This window comes from Prionailurus bengalensis, chromosome C1 (assembly GCF_016509475.1).
Source record: "Prionailurus bengalensis isolate Pbe53 chromosome C1, Fcat_Pben_1.1_paternal_pri, whole genome shotgun sequence".
Taxonomy (NCBI): Eukaryota; Metazoa; Chordata; class Mammalia; order Carnivora; family Felidae; genus Prionailurus; species Prionailurus bengalensis.
Window position 1 is genome coordinate 151,850,763 of NC_057345.1, and position 25,108 is coordinate 151,875,870.

General features: G+C 33.9%; 1 protein-coding gene across 7 annotated transcripts in view; it reads left to right on the forward strand.

Moving 5' to 3' along the window:
- Window positions 1-25,108, forward strand: part of SLC4A10 (solute carrier family 4 member 10) — a 297,649-nt gene that overhangs the window by 167,703 nt on the left and 104,838 nt on the right. For 4 of the 7 annotated variants that reach the window (XM_043576897.1, XM_043576894.1, XM_043576899.1 and 1 more), the window contains exons 6-8: window positions 12,931-13,119; window positions 22,651-22,742; window positions 23,701-23,790. In XM_043576897.1, coding sequence (XP_043432832.1) covers window positions 12,931-13,119; window positions 22,651-22,742; window positions 23,701-23,790 — 371 coding nt within the window. The remainder of the gene's footprint in view (window positions 1-12,930; window positions 13,120-22,650; window positions 22,743-23,700; window positions 23,791-25,108) is intronic. The other 3 variants (XM_043576896.1, XM_043576900.1, XM_043576901.1) reach the window with 3 other exon arrangements.

Genomic DNA, 25,108 nt, shown 5'->3' on the forward strand with positions numbered 1-25,108 from the left:
TCTTAGCTTTACATTATGGGGTCCTGCCGATAGCCCCTAAACATTTTTATGTTTTAATTAGGAACCAAATGGCTGGGTTCTTCATGGTACTTTGCAATTTAGGAAGCTCTTTTAAGTAATTCTATACTATCTTTTTGATACTCAAAACAAAATTGGGCCTCAGTATTATTATTGTTATCCTTTCTTTATAAATAAACTGAGATTCTGAAAGTTAAAGATCTTGCCCCAAATAAGGAGTTTGTTTCTGCTGTTTATGTCAGTGATGACATTACCTTTGAAAAATGGAGTAATCCAAAATACTTTTGGATTGGCTATATCTAATGAGGCTGTCAAATTCCTCAACCTGGCAAAATTAACCTCAGAAAATACCCTTCATAGTTTTACCAGGTTTTAAATTTCTTAAAGCATATAATTTCTAATGCTTTCTTTAGAAATTTATTTCTACCAGGAAATCTTCTCCCATGAATTTGACTAAACCTCTGTTCATTTCATCACCTTAGTTCCGTTTTATTGCCTAAATTTATGCTTCCTTTCCCTACCACTGCTCCTTTCCCCAAGCTGTGGGAAGGTTGTTAGCTGTGTTAATACTCGCTCTTGAAAGCAAATTACATTTTCTAAGTCTATCCTTACAAAGGAAAGTAGTTCAATGGAAGACTTGATACCCCAAATAGCTTTTATTCTTCTTGTTTAATTAGTCTGTATCTTTCTGTCTCTAAAGTAGCTCATCTTGAATGTCCCATTTACAGTGTAGAGCACTCTGTAAAATACCATCCAGAAGATGTCATTAGTTTAGAGCTAATACCACATTACAAACATATAATTAAAAATACTTGTTGATCACTATTACCTTAGATTCCTTTTCACTCATTAATGAGAAGAGATTCCCTCTTTTTGAGTAATTGTAATTTGACTTCTTTAATCCAAAGGTATTTGTTTCTGCCTTCAATAAAATCTTATTAGAACATTTTCTCCCTTTAGCTTATAATGATTTTCTTACTGTTTACTTATTGCTATTTTTACTTTGTGGCAATTGAGCCCTATTGCTAAGCGTAATAAGTATGCTTCATATTTTTAAGACTTCTAACTTTATATTTTCACATTATATTTTATTATCATGGTAACCTTTATGAGATAGGGAGGAGGATATATGCCCTATTTTATAAACAGATAAACAGAAAATGATGTATCATAGGTAATACTTGCAGACATGGGAATAATTTCTTTTATTAACCTATAATCATAAGTTTGGTTTTATTCTATTTCATGATAATTTGTGAACTTAGTGGTTAATAATAAGACTGGAACTTATCTTCACCTCTTATTTGTCATGTTTTCCTATATGTTAAGCACTTATTAACATATGAATCGCTAGTTTCAATTTTCCAAAAGCTGGATATAATATGTATCTTTAAGGGCTCTAAACTCTTACATTTTGTGAATGTGCAGGCTTTGCAGCATTAATATTTTCTAGACATTTTCTAATAGAGAAATATGACCCAGATATTGTTTTAGAATAATCAAGGATTTTTATATCAATGTTCTGATTTAATAGAGTCTTAGATAATTCTTTAAAGAGATTTTTGTAGACTTAACAGGAGGAAATCCCATTTGTATCTGGCAGGTCTGTCAAGAATGTCTAGTATAATTAAAGTAGGATTTTCTTTTGGACAAAGTTAATTTAAAAATGTCTATTTGCCAATGTTTCAGGAAACTCAGAATAAACTTAAATGTCTTCCTTCAAAATATTATTTAACCTTTTCAAATCCTAAATTCTCCATATGTAATTTCTTACCATGATTTATTCTGATATGGAGATTAATTGTATTTAAAATGCTTCTTAGTTATATTCATATAAATTACACGTGATTTTATGGTCTGTGTTAATCTCTTTGAAATTCAGCACCGTAAAGATTAATAATGGAAGTATTCTGTCTGCGTGTGTATGCTTTAACCTAATTCTGTCAATGGGAGTAAGAAATGAAAACCAAATTAAAGTTAGTACCATGATCAGATTATCAGTCATAGCTCTCAACTCATTAAAAAACTTTTGTTGTTAAAAATAGACTATTGGAGGAGAAATCAATATTTTGCTCCACTGAATGTAATCTGCAGATTTGGGAGTATGGAAATAGCCACATTGTAAAATATGTCTATACTATTACCATCCTTGATCTGGAAAGTAAGTGTTCTTAGGGTAGTTTACATTTTTAGTGTACACACTCCTGTGAATGGGCTCAAGCAAACTGTTGAATTTAGATTCTTTCTATTTCTCACTCCTACCCCTCACATCTTTTGAAGTTGTAAAACAATGGGCTTTTAATGTATATGACTATCTTTTAAGAGGCAGAGATTTATATAGAATTGGTAACATCTCATGATCTCTGGAGGTTTTCATTCACTGGTCAAGATGGATTGATCACAATAAAATAATTGCCCAGTTAAAATGAAACTTAATTTTCATTTTCTGAGGCTTTTTCCACAAAGGGTACTAGTGTTCCTAGAGCCTGCTTGGTGCTAGAAGCATGTGACTTATTTATCCTTTTCGTTCTTGCTTCTTCCGATATCACCCAGATCTTGGCATTGTGCTTTGGCAGGCTAGACTGTATTATTTAGACATCATAGCCTGCTGAGATTGTAGGACTTGATGCTGGGCCCAAAGCCATTATGGCTCATTATCCTTTCCTACTTTTCAAGGTTAACACTAATGTATGTTATAGTGGTGAAGAGAACAATGAAAGTGATTAGTGAATCAGATTCCCATTGGTACTTAAATCTCACCTCAGTATAAGTTATGTTCTTAAGCAAGATGATTAACTTTTCTAGTTCATTAGGATCTATTTGATGCAGTTATACCTCAGAGGAGTTTACTGTGTATTTCTGTGTGGCTAATGAGCAGATGAGCATTTTTTTCTATTTACTTTCTCTTATGTAACTGTTTCAAATAAGCCCTTATTTCTGAAAAACTGTGAAGCTAGTGACTTAAAGGTTTTTGAAGTGCTCAAGCCTGGAAAGACTGTACTTTGGTAAGAACTAATAATTGTAATTATGTACATGGGGTTTTATATGATTCACTTGATTTTGATTAGAATATTGAACTGAGGATACACATCACAGCTTACAGATGAAGCTGTGATACAATGGTATCCTTTTGGTGTTTTAAAATTTTTTTTTCAACGTTTATTTATTTTTGGGACAGAGAGAGACAGAGCATGAACGGGGGAGGGGCAGAGAGAGAGGGAGACACAGAGTCGGAAACAGGCTCCAGGCTCTGAGCCATCAGCCCAGAGCCCGACGCGGGGCTCGAACTCACAGACCGCGAGATCGTGACCTGGCTGAAGTCGGACGCTTAACCGACTGCGCCACCCAGGCGCCCCTCCTTTTGGTGTTTTAATAACCTACTTTATAACTCTCATTATGAAGTTTATGCTACATATTTTATATTTATATACATTTTTCCATCTTAGCAAGATTTCAGTGTAAAGTCACATATGTTGGCAATTTATCATTTACCTTATTTCAAATTAATTATAACTACTTATCTCCAAAGAAGTGAGATATAGATTTAAATATTCTACACTATCATACATTTTCAGAATTGAAAGGGACTTCAGAGGTAACTAGAGTGAATATTATGGCCGATTCCTGCACATACATTCTACCTCTTTACATTGTAAACAGAAAAGTAAATTACACTCTATGTGCAAATATGCACCACTGTCTTATTTTGTTAGTCCTGTGGGCTAAGAATGGTATTATATTTCACATGATTGAAAAATAGTGAAAAGAAGATTAATATTTTACAACATGAAAATCATATGCGATTTAAATTTCAGTGTCCATAAAAAGGTTTTATTGACACACAACTATGCTCATTTGTGTACATGTTCTTTATGGCTACTTTCATGCTCTAAAGGCAGGCAGAGTTGAACAGTGGTTACAGAGATTGCATGGTTTACAGAGCCTAAAATTTTTTATCTGGCCCATTACAGAAAAAGTTTGTCTACCTATAGTTTAGAAAACTGACTCCAGAGTGAAGGTTAGTTCTTAATCAGCCTAAGCCAGTCATGGGGACAATATTTCCTTAGCCAGGGATTGTCTCAGCATGGACAGGGCTATGTCAGTAGGACTTAAGAGAATTTGTCTTTTAAGAGAAAGTCACAAAAGTCAAAGAATATGTGGATATCAACAAAGATATATATTTCTTTTTTGCTGTTGGCAGCTACCTTCTGACCATAAAGAAAATCAGCCTTAAGGTTGAACTCACACCTAGAGGAGGGAGAAACTGACAGAGTCAGAAAAACAGAATTAAATCCAGCCTAACATTGATTTTCCATTATGTGAGCCAATGAAATTCATTGTTTTATAGTTTGATTGGAATTTTTGGTTTTTTAAATTGAAGTATAATTGGCACACATATTATACTATTTTCAGGTGTACAGCATAGTAATTTGACATTTATGTGCATTTTGAAATGCTCACCATATGACTCTGGTTACCATCTGTGTCTCTCTGTATTATCTATGTTCCCTGTCCTGTATATTACATCTCCATGACTTATTTTATAACTGGAAATTTATATCTCTTGATCCCCTTCACCATTTTTGCTCTCCCTCAACCTGCCTTTCCTAGGGAACCATAAGTCTGTTCTCTGTATCTGTGAGTCTGGTTTTGTTTTGTGTGTTCACTTATTTTATCTTTTACATTATACACATAAGTGAAAACTTACAGTATTTGTCTTTCTCTGTCTGACTTATTTCACTTAACATAATACCCTCCAGGTCCATCTGTATTGTCACAAATGGCAAGAGTTTATTCGTGTGTGTGTGTGTGTAAATACAATATCTTCTTTATTCATTCATCTGTCAATGAATACTTAGGTTGCTTCTATATCTTGGCTATTGTAAATTATGCTGCGATAAACATAAGGCTGCATATATATTTTTGAGTCAGTATTTTCATTTTCTTTAGATAAATACCCAGAAGAGGAATTGCTGGATCAAATGGTAGTTGTATTTTTTTTTAATGTTTCTTTATTTATTTTGAGAGAGAGAGAGAGAGAGAGAGAGAGAGAGAGAGAGAGAAAGCGAGCATACAGAAGCAAGGGAAGGGCAGAGAGAGAGGGAGACAGAGAATCCGTCTGCCAGTGCAGAGCCTGACATGGGGCTCCAACTCCCAACTGTGAGATCATGACCTGAGCCAAAATCAGGAGTTGGACACTAACCGAATGAGCTACCCAGGTACCCCAATAGTTCTATTTTTAAATTTTTGAGGAGCATCCATACTGTTTTCCTAGTGGCTGCACCAATTTGCATTTCTACCAACAGTGCATGAAGGTTCCCTTTTCTCCACATCCTCACCAACACTTGTTATTACTTGTCTTTTTGATACTAGTCATTCTGACAGATGTGAGGTCTCAGTGTGGTTCTGTTTTGCATTTCCTGATGATTAGTGATGAGCATCTTTTCATGTGCCTGTTGGCCATTTGTATGTCTTTAGATTCAGATCTTTTGTCCAGTTTTTGCTTTTGGCTATTCAGTTGTAGGAGTTCTTTATATATTTTGGATATTAGCCCCTTATCAGATATTTGGTTTGCAAATATTTTCTCTCACTCAGTAGATTGCCTTTTTGTTTTGTTGAGTTTCCTTTGCTGTGCAAAAACTTTTTAGTTTGATGTGGTCCCATTTGTTAATTTTTGCTTTTGTTGCCCTTATCTGAGGAGAGATATCAGGAAAATGCTACTATGTATCATGTCAAAGAAATTACTGTCTAAGTTTTCTTCTAGAAGTTTTAAGGTTTCTGATCTTGCCACCAAGTCTTCAATCTATTATAAGTTAATTTTTGTGTATGCTGTAAGATAGTCTAGTTTCATTCTGTATGTAGTTTTCCCAACACCATTTATTTGAGGAGATTGTTTTTCCCCATTGTATGTTCTTGCCTCATTTGTTGTAGATTAATTGACCATATATGCATGGGTTTATTTCCGGGCTCTATTCGGTTTCATTGATCTGTGTGTCTGTTTTTGTGCCAGTACCATACTGTTTTGACTACTATAGCTTTGAAGTGCTGTTTGAAGTCAGGGATGATGATACCTTCAGCTTTATTCTTCATTCTCAAGACTGTGTTGGCTATTTGGGGTCTTTTGTGGGTCCATACAAATTTTAAGCTACTTGTCTGTGAAAAATGTCATTTTATTTTGATAGGGATTATTACATTGAATGTATAGATTGTTTTGGATAGAATAGACATTTTAACAATATTAATTCCTTCATCCATGAGTGTGGTTTATCCTCCCATTTATCTGTGTCTTCTTCAATTTTTTTCATCAATGTTGTATAGTTTTCAGAGTATAGGTCTTTTACTTTCTTGGTTAAATTTATTCCTAGGTATTTTATTCTTTTGGATGCAATTGTGAATGGGATTTTTTCACTTAATTTCTCTTTCTGATAGTACATTATTAATTTATAGAAATGCAACATATTTCTATATATTAATTTTGTATGCTAGAACATTATTGAATTCATTTGTTGTAATAGTTTTTTGGTGGCATCTTCAGGGTTTTCAGCAAGTAGCGACAGTTTTACTTTTTCCTTACTAATTGGAAAATGTCTTTTATTTCATTTTATTGCCTAATTGCTATGACTGGAACTTCCAATACTATGTTGACAAAGAGTGGTGAGAATGAGCCTCCTTGTCCTGTTCCTGATCTTTGAGGAAAAGCTTTCAGCTTTTCGCCATTGAGTATGATGTTCGCTGAGTTTGTCATATATGGTCTCTATTATGTTGAGGTACATTTCCTTTACACCTACTTTGTTGAGAGTTTTTATCACAAATGGGTGTTGTATTTTGTCAAATACTTTTTCTGCATCTATTGAGATGATCATATGATTTTTATCTTTCATTTTGTTAATGTATATCACATTGATTGATTTCAACAATTCTTGCATTCCTGGAATAAATTCCGGTTGATCTTGGTGTATGATTCTTTTAACATATTGTTGAAATTGGTTTGCTAATATCTTGTGGAGGATTTTTGCATCTATGTTCATCAGGGATACCAGCTTGTAATTTTCTTTTTCTTTCTTTCTTTTTTTTTTGTGTGGTGTTTTTGTCTGGTTGATATAAGCATAATGATGGCATCATAAAATGAGTTTGGAAGTGTTCCCTTCTTTCAATTTTTTGGAATAGTTTGAGAAGTATAGGTATTAAATCTTTGAATGTTTAGTAGAATTCATCAGTGAAGTCATTTGATCCTGAACTTTTGTTCACTAGAAGTTTTCTTTTTAATACTGATTCACTGTCCTTACTAGTAATCAGTATATTTAGATTATCTATTTCCTCATGATTCAGTCTTGAAAGGTTGTGGGTTTCTAGGAATTTATCCAATTCTTCTAGATTGTTGAATTTGTTGGTGTAGATTCATAGTAGTTGCTTATGATCTTTTGTATTTCTGTGGTATCAGTTGTAACTTCTCTTTTATTTCTGGTTTTATTTGCATTTTCCTTTTTTTAAAAAAAATTTGATGTGTCTGGTTAAGGATTTGTCATTTTTGTTTATCTTTTCAAAGAACCAGCTTTTAATTTCATTTATCTTTTCTATTGTCTTTTTAGTCTCTATTTCATTTATCTTTGCTCTGATTTTTATTATTTCCTTCCTTCTACTAACTTGGGCTTCATTTGGTCTTCTTTTCTAGTGCCTTTAGATGTAAAGTTACTTATTCGAGATTTTTCTTGTGTCTTGAAGTAGACTTGTATCCCTGTGAACTTGTCTCATAACTGCCTTTGTTGCATTCCATAGATCTTTTAGATGTTTTCTTTTATTTCAAGTTTTTATTTAACTTCTAGTTAGTTAACATATATGGTAACATTAGCTTATTTGGTGTGTGTGCGTGTGTGCGCGCGCGCGCGCGCGCGTGTGTGTGTGTGTGTGTGTGTGTATTTAGATCACTCCTGATTGTGGGTTGCCCCTCTGGGGGTGGGGTGTTTGGTGAGAACATGTCTCTGCATCTCCTATCAGTCTTGATGTGGTGCGTTTATCCTTTGTTGTGGAACAGGTGTTCGGCTAGTTCTCAGGTTTTTTCACAGACTATTTTCCACATGTAGCTGTATATTTGTTTTGTCCATTCGAAGAGGTGAGTTCGGGTCTTCTTACCCCGTCATCTTGAATCTCCTCCTTTGAGTTTTCTGTTATTGATAAACCCAACTCTGCCTTCACTTGATATACCATTATAAAATAATTATGAATGTATTAAAACCACCCAAAATCCAACCCTGGGACCCATAACCTACTTAAAGGAAATCTTACACTGGAAAATATTTACTGAGGGTCTCAATATTCTAATCAGTCCATTAGGTGCCTTATATATTTGGCATATGAGATAGATATTATCTCCATGTTACAAATAAGAACCCTGAGGTTATCCAACTTTATAAGATCACATAGCTAGAATGTGCTACAGTGACCCAAATCTGTTTCCTTAGTCCATTTCCCTTTTACACTGAAGTAAACATTGTTTGTAGGGGAGAATTATGCTAATATTGAATTTTTCGTTGTACTCAGTAGGATTGTGGAAGGCAATTCATTGTGATATGCTTGCTTTACTCCTTTTATAAAGAGTGCCTCAAAAAATTAAATAGTTAATATTTGATAATCTGGGAGCAGATTAATTATACTGAAGTTGTTGTTAAATTATGAATTTAGTTTTTAAATTTTTTTTTTCAACATTTATTTATTTTTGGGACAGAGAGAGACAGAGCATGAACAGGGGAGGGGCAGAGAGAGAGGGAGACACAGAATTGGAAACAGGCTCCAGACTCTGAGCCATCAGCCCAGAGCCTGACGCGGGGCTCGAACTCACGGACCGCGAGATCGTGACCTGGCTGAAGTCGGACGCTTAACCGACTGCGCCACCCAGGCGCCCCAATGAATTTAGTTTTTAGAGCAGTTTTAGGTTCACAGAAAAATTGAGGGGAAGATACAGAGATTTCCCATAACCCCCTGAACTCACACATGCATAGCCTCCCTCGCTGTCAATATCCCTCACCAGAATGTTACATTTGTTACAACTGATCAACCTACATGGACACGTCATTATCACATAAAGTCCATGCTTAACACTGGAATTCACTCTGAATGTTATACATTCTGAATGGATTTGGACAGAAGTATAATGATATGTATCCAGTATTATGATATCATACGGAATATTTTCACTGCCCTAAAAATCCTTCTGTTTCATGTATTTATCCCTTCCAAATCCCCTAGTTTTGAAAAAGGAGATACTTGTTCTTTTGTTGTTATTATGTGATTAATCCGTGTTCTTTAGTATTTTTTATTACCTAAAACTCCTCCTGCAAAAAATGAAAAAGTTATGAAATTGCTGATATCTGTTTTTGACTTACAAAATGGCAGTTTTATATGAGTCACTCTGATGCTAAGGTAAAACCTTGAAGTTTCTATTTATTCCTACTCCTACCCACTCTCACACAATTTGGTGTGTATCATTACAATATCCTTTCTCTGTATATGTGTATGTACCATAAATAGAATCATACAATATCAGTTCGTTTGCGACTTTGGTTGTTTCTTTAAAAACAGAATTGACTATGTTTTTTTTTAAATTAAAACATTTACAAATTATTATTGAAGTGTAAAAAATTATTATTGAAGTATAATTGGCATATAATGTTATATTAGCTTCAGGTATACAACTTGATTCTGTAGTTCTATACATTACTCAATGCTCACCCCAATAAATGACTCACCATCTGTGCCTATACAATATTACACTAGTACTGACTATATTCCCTATGCTGTACTTTTCATCTCCATGACTTATTTTTTGTTTTAATTTTTTTAATGTTTATTTTTGAGAGAGAGAGACAGAGAGATAGAGCATGAGCAGGGGAGGGGCAGAGAGAGATACAGAATCCAAAACAGGCTCCAGGCTCTGAGCTGTCAGCACAGAGCCTGATGTGAGGCTCAAACTCACAAACCATGAAATCATAACCTGAGCTGAAGTCAGATGTTTAACCAGCTGAGCCACACAGGGACCTCCTCCATGAGTTATTTATTTTATAAGTGGAATTTTGTACCTCTTAATTTCCTTTATCTATTTCATTCCTCCTCCTACCTCCCTCCCTTCTGGCAACCACCAGTTTGTTCTCTATATTTAAGAGTCTGTTTTTCTGTTTGTTTGTTCATTTCTTTTGTTTTTTAGATTTCACGTGTAAGTGAAATCATATAGTATTTGTCTTTGTCTGACTTATCTCACTTAGCATAGTATCCTCTAGGTCCATCCATGTTATCACAAATGTTAGGATCCCATTCTTTTTTATTGCTAACATTCTGTTGTATATATGTATGTATATGCCACATCTTTATCCACTCATCTATTAATGGACACTAGTGCTGCAGTAGACATGGGGGAGCATTTATCTTTTTTTTTTTTAATGTTTATTTACTTTTTGAGAGAGAGAAAGAGTGGGAGCAGGTGAGGGGCAGAGAGAGGGAATCCAAAGCAGACTCCAGGCTCTGAGCTGTCAGCACAGAGCCTGAGGCAGGGCTTCAACTCACAAACCACAGGATCCCGACCTGAGCAAAGTCTGTAGCTTAACTGACTGGGCCACCCAGGTGACCCTGGGGGCATTTATCTTCTTAAATTAATGTGTACATTTTCTTTGGGTGAATACCCAGTAGTGGACTAACTGGATCATATGGTAATTGCATTTTTAATTTTTTGAGGAACTCCATATAGTTTTCCACAGTGGCTGCACCAACTTCCATTCCCTGCAGCGGTGCACAAGGGTTCCCTTTTCTCCACGTTCTCTCCAACACTTGTAACTTCCTGTCATTTTTGATACTAGCAATTCTTACCGGTGTAAGGTGATAATTTATTTTGGTTTTGAGTTACATCTCCCGATGATTAGTGATGTTGAGCATCTTTTCACGTGCCCATTGGCTACCTTTAGTCTTCTTTTAAAAAAATGTCTATTCAGGTGCTCTGCCCATTTTTTAATCAGGTTGTTTATTTTTTTGGTGTTGAGTTGTGAGATTGTAACATATTTTGGATATTAGCACCTTCTCAGATATATGATTTGCATATATTTTCTACCATTCAGGAGCGTCTCTTTTTATTTTGTTGATTTCCTTTGCTGTGCAGAAGCTTTTTCATTTGATATAGTCCCATTTGTTTATTTTTGCATTTGTTGCCATTGCTTCTGGAGCTCCAGTCAGGAGCTGCTTTGGAGGGGTGCCTGCAGAGGCAGGTGTGTTGAGTGGGGGTGGGTGTGCAGGAGAATGCTCAGGTGGGGCACACAGTGCTAACAAGGTAGATGGAGAGTGTAGAGCTGGCTCCCACAAATGTCCTGCTGTCTAGATGGGGGGTGGGGGGAGTGAAAGAGAAGTGGCACCTGCCAGAACTTTCGCTCCCAGTGAAATCTCCTGTAGATCCCTACGCCTCTGGTACGTCGATAAATCTCCTTCACGTACACACCAGACAATTTTCAAACTGCTGCTTCTGTGGTGTGTTTTCAGCGGAATTATTTAGTAAGCTGGCCCTTTAAGAGTAGGGACTACAGTTTCCTATTGCCTTAAGGCTCCCCTGGAGTTAAGCCTGTTAATTATGAAGCTCCTGGAATTAAGCCCTGCTGGTTTTCAGAGGCAGAGATTTTAAGGGAACTTTTCTTACCAGTGTGGGTCCTCATTGCCAGGACTGCCTGGGGGGTGGGGGGTCTGATTCTCTTGCATTTCCATGTTTGTGATGTCCAGTCCTATCTGTGATTAGTGCTGTTAGGGGTTTGGTTTCCAATCACATCTCTGCCTTTCTTACCCTTTTGTATATGGCCTTCTCTCTCTGACTAGCTGTGGAAGGCCTGTTCTGCCTGCCTTCAGGCCATTTTCAGTTCTGTAAATGTAGCTCTGATCCTCCTACTCCACCATCTACTCTCCTTCCTACAATGAGGTTCACTGAAGTGATCTTGGTATATTACCAAAAAACTTAAAATTCTGTTACTCATCTACTTATTTTATAGGTGTTTCTGACGCTACTATGATAAATATCAGTCTGCTTAATTATAGCCTCCGAAATCTCACCTTTATTCTTTGTTTTATGTTTATAGAAAACCTTTTAAATATAAACACATTTTCAAGGAAGGTGTGCCAGGGTTGACTTAATATCCATGTGAAAGAGTTGTTTACTCTCCAAATGCAATGACTAGATAGCTGCCTAAGCCTCCCTGCCTCAGATTTTTACAGATGGACTTTTGTTTACCTAAAGAGGAAATACGGAAGTCATTTTCTGCTAGAAAAAGGGAGAAAAACCATATTAAAATATAAGTATAAAGCCACCTTACAATTTTATAGTTTTTTTGTGTTTAATTATTTTTGAGACAGAGACAGAGCATGAACAGGAGAGGGACAGAGAGGGAGACACAGAATCCGAAGCAGGCTCTAGGCTCTGAGCTGTCAGCACAGAGCCCGGCATGGGGCTTGAACTCACGAGCCGTGAGATCATGACATGAGCCGGGATCGGATGCTTAAGCGACTGAGCCACCCAGGCGCCCCTACAATTTTAAACATAGTAATTATATTGATACTACCACTGCTACTGTTTCCTCTCATCAGTGTGAATAATGGAGAATATAAAGTGCTTTGTTCTCAATACAACTATGTCCATTTAAACAATAATACTCCATTAAATTATTACATATTTAAATTGAACGGTTTATATTAAAATTTTTTCCCAAGTCTTTTTGTGCAACATTTCAACAAAAAGAGGCAAGTTTCTGTTTGTAAGACCGTATCTAGAGATTCTTAAAGGAGTTCATTCTATTTTAAGATGAATAATATTATCTCGGGTGTGCATATTTGGACTCAGTGATTTGCTGCTTGCATACTATGCAGTGCTAATCTTTTCTTGCCTTTCCTCTTCAGACATGGTCCTTGACCAACAAGTAAGCTCAGGTCAGCTCAATGAAGACATACGTCACAGGGTCCATGAGGCACTGATGAAACAGCATCACCACCAGAATCAGAAAAAACTCACCAACAGAATTCCCATTGTTCGTTCCTTTGCTGATATTGGCAAGAAACAATCAGAACCCAATTCCATGGATAAAAATGGTAAATGTTTCTTTATTGTACTCTTTATGTTTATTATAGGTATCTGAAATTTCAAAGTGTCTCTAAATTCTTTAAAACGTATTTTATTTGAAAACATAGTTTTCAATTATTGTAGAATTATTTCTTTTATATATGTATAGAGATATATACACATATCTCTATACATACATATATATATATATATATAGTCTGATTATCAAGCATCAAACTATAGAAATTTTAACAAAGAATTTAAGTTTCCTGAAATGCTCATGAAAGAACGCAAAAGAACTTTTGTCTAATGAGAAGTTACGTACTCAAATGCAGTGAACGTTAAACCAAGCATCAGTTGTATCCCAATCAAAGTCTTAGTCCTTGTTCCACAACTTGAGAACGTAATGTAATGCTTTAAGTTATGGTTGTTTTGGTTAAAATGAATAATGATCACCAGTTATTGTTTGTGGAAAAAAGATATTGATTTCATGTTGTTCATAGTCGTCAAATTCCATGAGAGATTATGATTGAAAAGACCAGCTGGTGGCTCTGCATATATGAAGCCTGATTTCCAGCTCGTAGGCTCATTGCTCTTTGCTGTGCTATGTCCACACTGTCCATGGAGCCACATGTACTTACTATCCACTCACACCACAGAGATGACAGCAACCACTGTTTTTTTAGCAATCATGCCTTACTCCTCGTAGTTTATGCTTGAAACTGTTTTCTCCTTCTTGTGTGGTTTGTTCTCTTCTTGCATCTATTTGAAACCTTCATCATTTGCACTAAGGAAGTTGCTTAGGAATCTCTTGTTGCATCCATCCTGGACATTAGTCTTGTGAAGGAAAATAAAGTTATCATGAGGATGATACGAATTTGTTAAATTTTCATCAGCTATAAAACTTTCCAGCTTTAAAAGATAAAAAGTTAATGAAAAGTAATTTCAAATGCTTTACTAGACAGACTGATTGCTACAAATGCACTAAAGCACGTATATTACTGCATGGACTATTTTATGTCATTTCACTTCTACTTTCAAAAGCGTTAGTGATGCCTTAAATACAAATGCATGAGAATGAGTTCTCTCCACATTTTGATTTAAATAGGATTTTTAAACCAATTTTCCTACTACTGAATCAAACATATACTTATAAAAAATGCTATAATAAATCACTGAAGATGGTTAGATGTACTGTTGTTTCAGAGCATAGAACCAGTTCTTAATGGCAAAATGATTTTTGAAATACTTATTTGATTTTTAAAAGACGCTTCAATAACAATGTAGGTCATTGTCATTATAGAGCAGTCTGTAGTTGTGCATATACAGGTATCCCCTGCTTTCTAAAAGTTCCCATTATGCCACTTGACTTTTATGAAAGACTTACATTAGTGCCTGTTTTCACTAACCAAAAGAAATCCGAAGAGGATTTTGTTTTTACAAAAAAAGCTATTACTGTACTAATGTAGGTCTTAAAAGTGAAGTGGCATAAGGCAAACTTTCACAAAGTGGGGGATGCTCTTCATGCATTTTAGCTTATAAAAGGTTTCATAGGAACACTTTACTTTTGCATAGCGATGGAAACCTGTAAAAAGTTCAGTAAAGCTCTTTATGACATATACCAGCTTGTATTTGTAGATTTCACTGGGCATTTTGAGAATTTATAACTTACTTTGAATCATGGCACATATTTAAAATATATTCATATTCTAAATCATAATTTGCTTTAAAATATGTTATTCATAAAAATGACGAAATGAAGCTTTTATATTCTGAGGCAATCTAAATGTAGTACTTTTATTATGCTTATAATACTAGTACTTATTTCGGTGTGATGATATAAAAAAAACAGATTCAGATATTTACTAATTTTCACATTGGGCTTCTATCTACATGATTCTAAAGATCTTATTAAAATATTTCTGTGAACTAATTCTCTACCAATATAAGCACATTTTAAAAATTCTGCCTTCATTTCATTACTTTTAATAGAAATCATACCATAAAACATATGTCTATAAGAAGGACATGTGTTTATTTAAAAACTCAAGGCTTGTGGCTGTGAACTAGCCATAATTTATATTTGAAATATTCCTGGGGATAATGTTTACTATAAAATAATTTTATTGCATTTGTTCTTGGAGGGAAGAAGGTAATGACTTTACTGGATGATTAATTTATTGTAATATCATGTAGACTAGACACACTCCTTGTTACTGCTTTAAACTATAATTCTCTATAATTCTATAATCTATCTATAGACATATCTATATATATCTATAGATCTATCTACCTAGATAGATAGATTTGGAAGGATGGGATATGATATAGATAGATAGATCTATAGATATATATAGATATATAGAATTCTGTAATAGTTCTATAATGATAGAATTATAATCAAGAATTATAGCCTTGAATCACAAGTCCAAGTATAGACACAAAGGAATACAAAGTTTTCTGAAAGCCTACTTTTTGCCTTACTGAGGCAAATGCTTAGTTTTTCTGAAAACTAAAATATGAGTAGTTCTGAAGTGATTCTGTCACTGTCTGTATAATCAGCCTTTATCTAAAACACATAGAGATCTCTCTGAGGCACACATTAGGGTAATAAAAACTTAGAAACATTTCTTTTTTTTTTTAAACATTTCTAATAAGATTCATATACCCAATTAAGTATTGTTGTAAAGTATGCTGTCAGAAATGGTTTTCTAAGCTTGGGCTTATAACACCTCCTTGTGACTCTGTTTTGCTTCTTCATACACTTTGCATAATTATGTGTGTTGAGAATTCTGAAAATATGTATAGACTTCACCAATTTAGAAATAAATCTCCTATCCAGAAGTGAAAAAAAGTGTGAAAGACCTTTATTACTAAGGTTCTCAATCTACTTAGGAACTCTAAAAACTGACAAATTCTAGATAAACAAATCGAAATTCATAGCCATAAATATAGATTTGACATTATTTCAACATATGCAAAAGGGATTTATTTTTTTGTGCAGTAGTACAGAGAGATGCAAAACGATTTCAAGAAATCCAAAAGGGTGAAAATAATATTCTTATTATTAAGAAAAAAATCTCTTCAGCAGGGAATTGCTTGTAAAAAGATTGACTTTTTTCTTTTTAAGATTATAGAATAGGAAGTAAATGGAAAGCGGCTTTTATAGAAACTTGAAAACAAACGTTTTCCTTCGCCATCATAGGGATAGAAATAAGCCCCCTCTTATTTAATATACTTTCACTTTTGAGGCAAAACAGTTGAAATTCCCTCAAAAATGAGCTGATATTTATGTAAAGAAGTCTAAACGAGTCATATTAGATAAGGTTTCTGCTGCCTTAATTGACTTTTCCTTGAGCATATTACCTTGGTAGTAATCCCAAGGGTTAATTAAATTCAGTATTTCAGTCTGAGTTTCATGTGTGGATCTTCCCCATGTCATAGATTTAATTTGCAAGATAGTGATTTCCCAGCTCCTCTCTTCCCCAAGACTGCACTATTTTGTTCATAACTTTTTTTTAGAGATTTGTGATAATTTGTCGGTCTCACCTCTAAATATGTTAGCTTTACTTTTTTGTGTAATTTTTTTCTTGGTGTTTTGCACATTCTCTTAAGGGCCAAGATACAGGATGCTATGGATCCACCATGCATTTTAATGCCACCATGCTGTGTTTAACTTTCACTTTTCATTAAGCATCAAAACTGTGAGAATTAAATGTCTGATTCTGATGTTTCAATAAAAAGTGACAGTTACATTTGGCAAAACAACAGCAAAAAATAATAGAAAAATAATATCTTCTTTAACATTAAAACCCTGAAAAAGATATGGGTAGAAAGTACTCAGAGTAAATATATCAAGAATACTCAAAGAATTCCTTGAAACCAGAAGGACTTTCTAAAAATAAAAATAAGACTTTTGTATTAAATGCTCTGCAAAGTAAAAATATCAGGATATATATTTATCATTTAGGTCATGCATTTGGTTACATTTTGAGACATTTGGATTACAAATTTAATATCGAGTATTATTACCCTACTGATAACATTTACATTTTTAAAAATAATTTGAGACTCTTAGTTTGCTCAGGTGTAGGCTTTTCTCATTCCACTGTGTTCTACTAATAATCTAACTCTATTTCTTTTCCTTAATATATCTTTTCTCCCCCCCATTATGAATACTTTCCAGTTGTATCTTTTATTTAGGATCTCAAAAGGAGTTACAGAGCAGAGGGTCTCTGACTTACTTTCAAAACCATAAATGACTGGAGAACATTTAGATTTGGAAGGATGGGATATGAGTTGATTCTTTAGGCCTGCATAGATTCCAGCTCTCAAAATAATGTACACCTGTGTATTGTGAATGATTTTTTATTTATGGCTTTTGGAAACCAGTTTTATTGCCTTATAATCTCTTCTTTTTCCAAATGCTGTACTTTTTATTTTCATACATATAATGCTATTATGTGTTTAGATATTTATATGCTTTCATGTTTTTTAAATACTGTGGTCTCATAAGTAAGATACCAACAATTTTAAAATTATATCTCATAATGTTCTATCTTTGAAGAAAAAAAAACTAGACCTATAATTCTTACACTTGATCTTAGCCAAAAGACCAAGAAGCGATAGACTTATAATTCTTAGAATTATTTGAGATAAAACATGTTGAAGATTTATGTAGGTGACAGAAGTAAGCATTGTATAATAAAGATATTTTCCATTGTTCCAAAAAAAAAATCAAGGTGACTGGACACAGTGATGGTTCTGTTAAGAGGCTATATTGCTACTGAGTTTTGAAATATCGAGAGTTGATATTAACAGCAAAAATATATCTAATATGATGTGTTTAAATTTGTTCTTTCTTATGTTAATTATTTTCAGGCATACTAATTTTTCTCGAAGTTTAATTATGTGCATACTTTTTATGTTTTTGAAATGTAGCTCACCTAATCAACATTTTCTAAATATTTAGCCTTTCTTTCTTCATGTTTTCTATTCCCATGAATAAATGTATTGTTACACATGTATGTAACTTTGTCATTCATCTTTATATTTCTTTATTTTGCTCTGTCTTGTGTCTGTCTCTAACAGGCTCATCTCATCTCTGTACCTCCCTCATCTCCTACCCCTTGGGTACTCTAAATGCGTTGAAGGTTTCTGAGGTAGTGTAAATCAGCTTGGTCTCTAGGTTAATAGTAACGTACCTTTATGTCTTCATCCCAGTTTCCTTCAATACACATGAGTTTCAGTGGATTAAGCAGTAGCAAATAATGGTATACTTGAGCAATGTATTATTCTCCTCTTGATTTGAATTTGGCCACGTAGAAATGTAAAAGTTGCTGTTTGACAATACTTACATACATAATTTATTTAAAGAAGAAGAAAACTATAGGTAAGGGATTAACTGAGTTAATATAATGCTTAACAGATATTTTGAGAATGTATTTTACAGTTGTGTTTCCATAATGAGATAGTTTAATGACAGTGACATCCCTCGAAGTTTAAAAAAAATGGTACTTTTGATACAATCTCATGTTCCTTCCTCACAACTTTATGAAGAGGGAAATGACTATGCCAGTCTCACAATGGACTTAATGAAAAATTTATGAAGTAACAAGTAGAAAGGCAGAGCTTTCATTTTCTAATTAGTAGTTACTTGAATTACTCTCAGTTTTCTCCTAAGCTTGTCCCACATCTTTTACACTTTACCTTGGAAAAATTCATGGTCTATAACCACTTGTTATCTGGCTGATATATGCTCCCTCATGGAAGCCCAGAGGAAAAAATGAATTCATGACTCAAAGGAAAATTAATTCAAGCAGTTGCTAAAATGAGTACTACGTACTATGCACTTTAATTAATAAGATGTATGACAAATATTAAAATTTTGGATTTAAGTGGTGAACTAGTTGAGTTTAAAAGCCTAGAAAAATAAACATATATAGGATGAAGTTAGGTGTCTGAAATGTTTACATTGAAATAGTCATGACCATTTCCTAGTTAATACTAATGGTGTCCACTTTTCATTAGTTTTTGGATAATTTACTCTAAATATAATTAGGTTATGAGTCAATAAATGTCTCCTTTTTTTGGATAGTCATCTTCATGCCTCAAAACTATTGACGTAATTATAATAACAGATGTGATTAAATATGGAAATGACATTTATTTATAGGATACATTAATGTGGATAGTGGTCAACGGGCAAAATGAAGGTAATATTAAGAAATAGACAAAAACATGTATGTTCGCAAGCATTGTGGCATTGTGATTAGAAAAAGCATCATAAAAAAATAGCATTCATAAAGCTTCCACACACATATGTGAGTGCTAATCCTAACTTTATACGATTTTTTTCCTGGCAGTGAAAATATCCTAGCAAATTCTTTGTTATTTTTTTAGAAAACATTTTCACTCTTGGTTGAAAGTACAGTCCTCTACCTGAAAATTGTCATTCTGTGAATTACTATTGTTTGAAACATCAGAGAGAAAATAAGGAATGCCCTTTCAAAACCTCTGATTTTTCTTATATAACAGTATTTAAGTTAATAAAAGTTGTCTTGAAATCCAAGCCCTCCCCCTTCTTCTGAAAGTCAATAATTGTTGGAATAAAGTAAAGAGATCATTGTTTACAAAGATAAAGACTATAGTTATAGAATTTATTTTGATTTATGGAATTTTTGGTCATCCAATAGACTATGATTCATAATTTGTTATATATATATATATATATATATATATATATATATATATATATATATATAGGGGAATATAGATGGATCTAGATATAGAACAATATTTTAAGCCCCTTAAAGGCTTCTCTCTTTTCAAAATAACCCAAACTAAACTTGTCATTTTAATTTTTAAATAATAATATCTATACAAATTTTGCATCCTGCCAAGTTTTCAGATACTGCCTTGAAGATAAACATATTTAATGTCTATTGTTTCAGTTTAACAAATTAACATACATATTAAGAAAAAAATTTGGAGTTCTCTTTAAACTTTGCAGGACTGATGATGTGATTAAATATATTTATTACTAATATTTACTACTATGATTTAACTATTACCTCTGAAATGTAAGATATATCAAATTTGTGGTTTATATTTCTATATCATAGGCCAGTAGTTTCTATGCCTTTTTCCTGTGTCAGCATACATTCTGTACACATCTGTAGAATCTAGAACTTGCAAGAAATTTCCTGTCATCATCTACTCTGTCTCCTGCTAATTAAAACTGTCCACTAGGTCATTATCCATATCACTTCAAATAGTCATAGAAATAGAACTCGAATCTCTTCCTGATTACCACCTTTATGAGATAATATTTTGTAAAATTTTCATCACCTTAGAACAAGAATAGCATAGAGAACAATGAATCTCAAAATGTTAATATTTATAAGAGGAAATACTAGTGCCCGTGTTTAAAAGATATCACATGAGCTGGAGTTAATTTATAAGATATTCTGCTTTTAAAGTATATATGTGAAAACATAGACCATCCAGTTTATTCAGATATTAAGTTACTGCGCACTGTCTATCCCATAAAATCTCTTGAAGTTGGTGACTTCGCATTGGTTGACTCTCTTTTTGCATGTATTTACTGATCGAATTAAATAATTGTCCCTCCATGTAGTTTTAAACCACATGAAATAAATTATTATAAGAAAGCTGATATATGTTTATTTAATTTTTCCATGCCTTGAATGTCACCACTCAATTTTATACAACATTCAGTAAATTTAGGTTTAAATACATCTAATGTTCTAATTCATGAAAATATGGAGAAATGATGTGAAACTGGTGATTGAAGACATCTGTTAGCACAAATGCATTATGTAAAAGGTTTTTTTAAGATTACGGTTATTATTTTGAGAATGATAAATGAAATGGCTGCTAATGAAAAGTTCACAGTCATAGCTGCACAGTGCAGTTAGAAATGGGAGAATGAAAATAATTGATGCAGCTTAAGTCTGTTGTTTCTCTGAAGTTCCTATTTTTCTTGGAATATGATATAATCAGAATGTGCACACATAGTTTGAGGTAAATTCACTTGAAAATTCATTTTTAAAATCTTCACCAAACATATTATTTTACTTTGTTTAGCGAAAGCAGAGAAATATTTAAGTTTTGGAAGAATCTTAAGTCCATTACTTTCTGGCAATATAACAATTTTAAAATAAAAAAAAAAATTGTACCTATTAATAAATGACCACTGCCTGAGAGCCTTAACAGTTCCCAAAACAAAATTATAGTAATATTTGAAAGTAAATTATTAGTATTTTAAGTCACACTTGGTAATTTCTAGGTAACGAGGAGTAAGTGGGATTTCAGGAGAGAGTTTAAAGAAAAGGTCCTATTTGTATATATACTAGGAGTTTAAAGAAGTCCAGATAAGCACAGACTCTAGTAACTAGAAAAGATGAGAGTAAAGGTGAACTTTGAATAAAATTGGGATTTAGGTAGATACAGAGAAGAGGCGGGCAGAGAGGAGAGAGTACTCCTAAGACTGAGGAGAATAAGAGCAGTAATTTGGAGTCATGAGTTATGGTCATAAATATGGTCAAGGCTTCAAAGCTGGTTCATCATTACTGATTTCCCAGCAAAACTAACAAGTGAGGATAGGGAGAGATTTTGGAAGAAGAAGAAAGACACAAGTGAAATTAAGCAGAGTTAGTTAATTTTTATCATTTAATTGCAGAGTTTGGGCAGATTTCAGATAAGTTGTGTTTGAAAAAGATGTTTCATATTTAGTGAACTGGAATTTAAATACACATTGTCACATCCCCTCCTCTACTGTCCATTTATTTAACTAATGTCATAATCTTCCTAATGGGAAAAAGACTACAAAGTAATGAGGTTGCTGGTTGGTGTTAATGGAAGACTAATGCCATTCAAGGTTATTGATCTTTTCCCATGCAGACCAATATCAGTACGCTTATATAATTGTGTAGTAACAAGGATAAAATCATATTCAAAGTGTTAGTACTGAGTAAGGGAAGGGTATTTCTAATTGGACCTCTCATATAGAAATCTCTAAGTGTTATTGTCAAAGAATTTTTTCTCATTGTTTTTTTCAGATGCACTAGAAGTCATCAATAAGTTGTGTACTTTTCAGATATTTCCCTTAAAAAAAACTTTACATTTAAAATTCTTCAGGTTGAGCTTAAGTCGTAATAGATATCTATCCTTCCATGAATATATGTCATCTATACCTGTCATTAGTTTTGGATGAAATTTAGAAATCAGTGATGTTTCCAAACCAGGATTAGATTTAATTATTTTGTAGCTGATTTTCTTTATAGAGAATAACTTTTAGTTATTGAGTTTTAATCTAAGGATTGGCTTTCTTTTTCTTGACTGAATTCTCCCATTTCTATCTGTAACTAATAAATAAGAGTTTTGTATTGATATAGATCTATTTATATTGACCTTTCATGCTTACCTCATAAACTCATTAAGAAACCTCTGTTAGCCTAGATTAATTCATTTTTCACTCAATCTGTCTAGAATTCTGTAAGTAATTGTTTGTATTCTGTAATAACAATTTCTTTTAGCAGGTCAGGTTGTTTCTCCTCAGTCTGCTCCAGCCTGTGTTGAAAATAAAAATGATGTGAGCAGAGAAAACAGCACTGTTGACTTTAGCAAGGTAAGCTTTTCTCTCTCTCATTTAAGTAAGCTGCTGAATTATTACTAGACATTACTACCCATTTTAAGAGGTGTTGACACAACTTTTTGCATGCGCTGTTTTGGTTTCTTAGCCAAAGCTTGATCCTGTAATAGAGGATGTTAGCATTTAAGTTCACATGTAACATTTTGCTTATTCACAAAACCAAATGTGTAAGTTTTATGTACCGTCTTCAGGTTTCAGCCACTTGGTATAATGTATCTCCTGTAGAAAGAAAGATGACTTCACAGACAATATCACAGAAGTTTATTGATGAAGAGTTTTGCTGGTTATTCTTTTTCAAAATCATTTTTCCTCTGTGGAAAAACAAATCATATGAAGATTCATCATGGTAATATAGCAAGGCATTAGTGTAGGGAAACACTAGAATATAATAAGGCAACAGAATTTTGAAAAAAAACATGATAAAAACTGCCTCTGTTGGGGGATACATCTAACTAGAGACAATTCAAATGAAATCATTTACCTGAACGTATTCTAAGAAAATAGAATACATGTGATTTTGGTCAGCAAATTCTTGACATTGTATATGTGCTATTGTAGGTTATGGCAAACTAACGCTTGAACAGGAAAGAGGAGTTTCCCTGTTAACGAAAACTAAAGAGAGTCAACAATCCTCTTTATCTGAGTGGCTGAAACAGTCCTAACCCAGAGTGATTTCTTTTCCCCCTAAAATGCTTAGCACTGGCAATCACTTTAACAGTGGGAGGAGGTGGGAAAGGGAGGCAGAGCAGAGGAAGTTGCCTGCATCAAGCTTCTGAAGATTAATGGCCATCAGCTCCTTGTTGCTGTTTCAGAATGCCTCTGCCAATGCCCAAGTGGCCTAGGTCTAGTCATGTGCATGTTCTCCCTCTGGTGCCTGGCGAAGTCTCCGTGGGAGCATGGTGTACCAGCTTAAGTCTGTTAATTATGCGTGCAGGGACTGGGAGGCCAACAAAAGGGGCATACTAGTCCCTGTGGGATGAAACAAAGGCATGAAAAAGGACCTCCACACCAGCAAGAGAGAGAGGTGAGGGCACACTCGGGCTATGTTTCTCCAGTGGTTCAAAGCTCATTTCACCGTATGGAGGCATGTGATTCAAATATTAAGCCAGTTCAAATGTATTCCATTTGCCGCTCCAAAAACACATCTTTTTAAAGCATCACATCTTCATTCATCTGCAAGTTGGAACAAAATTGTCAGAAACTGCCATATATTTAATTTCTGAAATTCTTCATTTGAAACAATATCTTAAAAGCAGTGACATAAAAAGTTGCTTACCTATTTATGCAGGCACTAACAGTATAACAAGGGCATATTTAACATTCTCAAAAACAAGGATAATAAATCACATCCTTTCAAATAAACTACCTTTTAACTTGTTTAAAGGATATAACCCCTTGACACTGAATTTTATATCTCCATATCATTTTGCTTTTAGTTCTCTGACCTATCTTTGCAGCCTTCACCAATGCTTTATCACATTTGAAAGCAAATGAATACTGCCCGTTGGAGACAGTAGTCTTATGTTCAGGTCCCCCAAAACAATTAGAACTAGAGAAGAGAGAAAAGATATACATTCTTTCCTTTAACCCTTTTCTTCCTTATTACATTTCCAATCGCTGGTCCATTTTATCTTTTAACAGGCAAGTGAAATTTTTATAGCCCTCTACTCAGTGCCAACCATCTATATTCCTCAGTGTTTCGTGCATATCATGGGGCACTGGAAAGAATGTGGCTTTTGAGGAAGAGAATCAGTCCATGAATTCTAACTCCAGCGTTTATAAGCGATCTGATCTTGGAGAAGTTCTCTGAACTTCAGCTTCCTTATTTGTAAAATAAGAATAACAATACCTATTTATAATTTTGTTGTAAAGATTAAATGAGAATATATACACAGAGGCTGGCAGAGTGCTGAGCATATAGTAGATGTTCAGTAAAATGTGGCTGCTGTAGTTGTTGTTGTTGTTAATATTAGTGGAAATAGTAATATCAAAAATAAATAATAGACCAGAATATAATATATTTTGGTCTTCTCTGGATGTCTCATGCCTTGAACAGTGCTTGAGATGTATTTGTTGAATAAATCCTATGAGATTTAATAGAATTTAAGCCTTTAGTTCTGGAACTTTTTTCCAAGTAATACTTTTTACCTTATAAACTGGGAGGGCAGAGTAATAGGGTTGGGGAAAATCACATGTGATCCATCATTATGGAAATAAATTTTCCTGCCACATTTTATAGGTACATGAGGTAAAGTTTTTTTTTGTTTTTGTTTTTGTTTTGTTTGTTGTTATTTTTAGCTCTAATGACTTCACTTTGATAGTGAATTTGCTCAAAGCTCGGC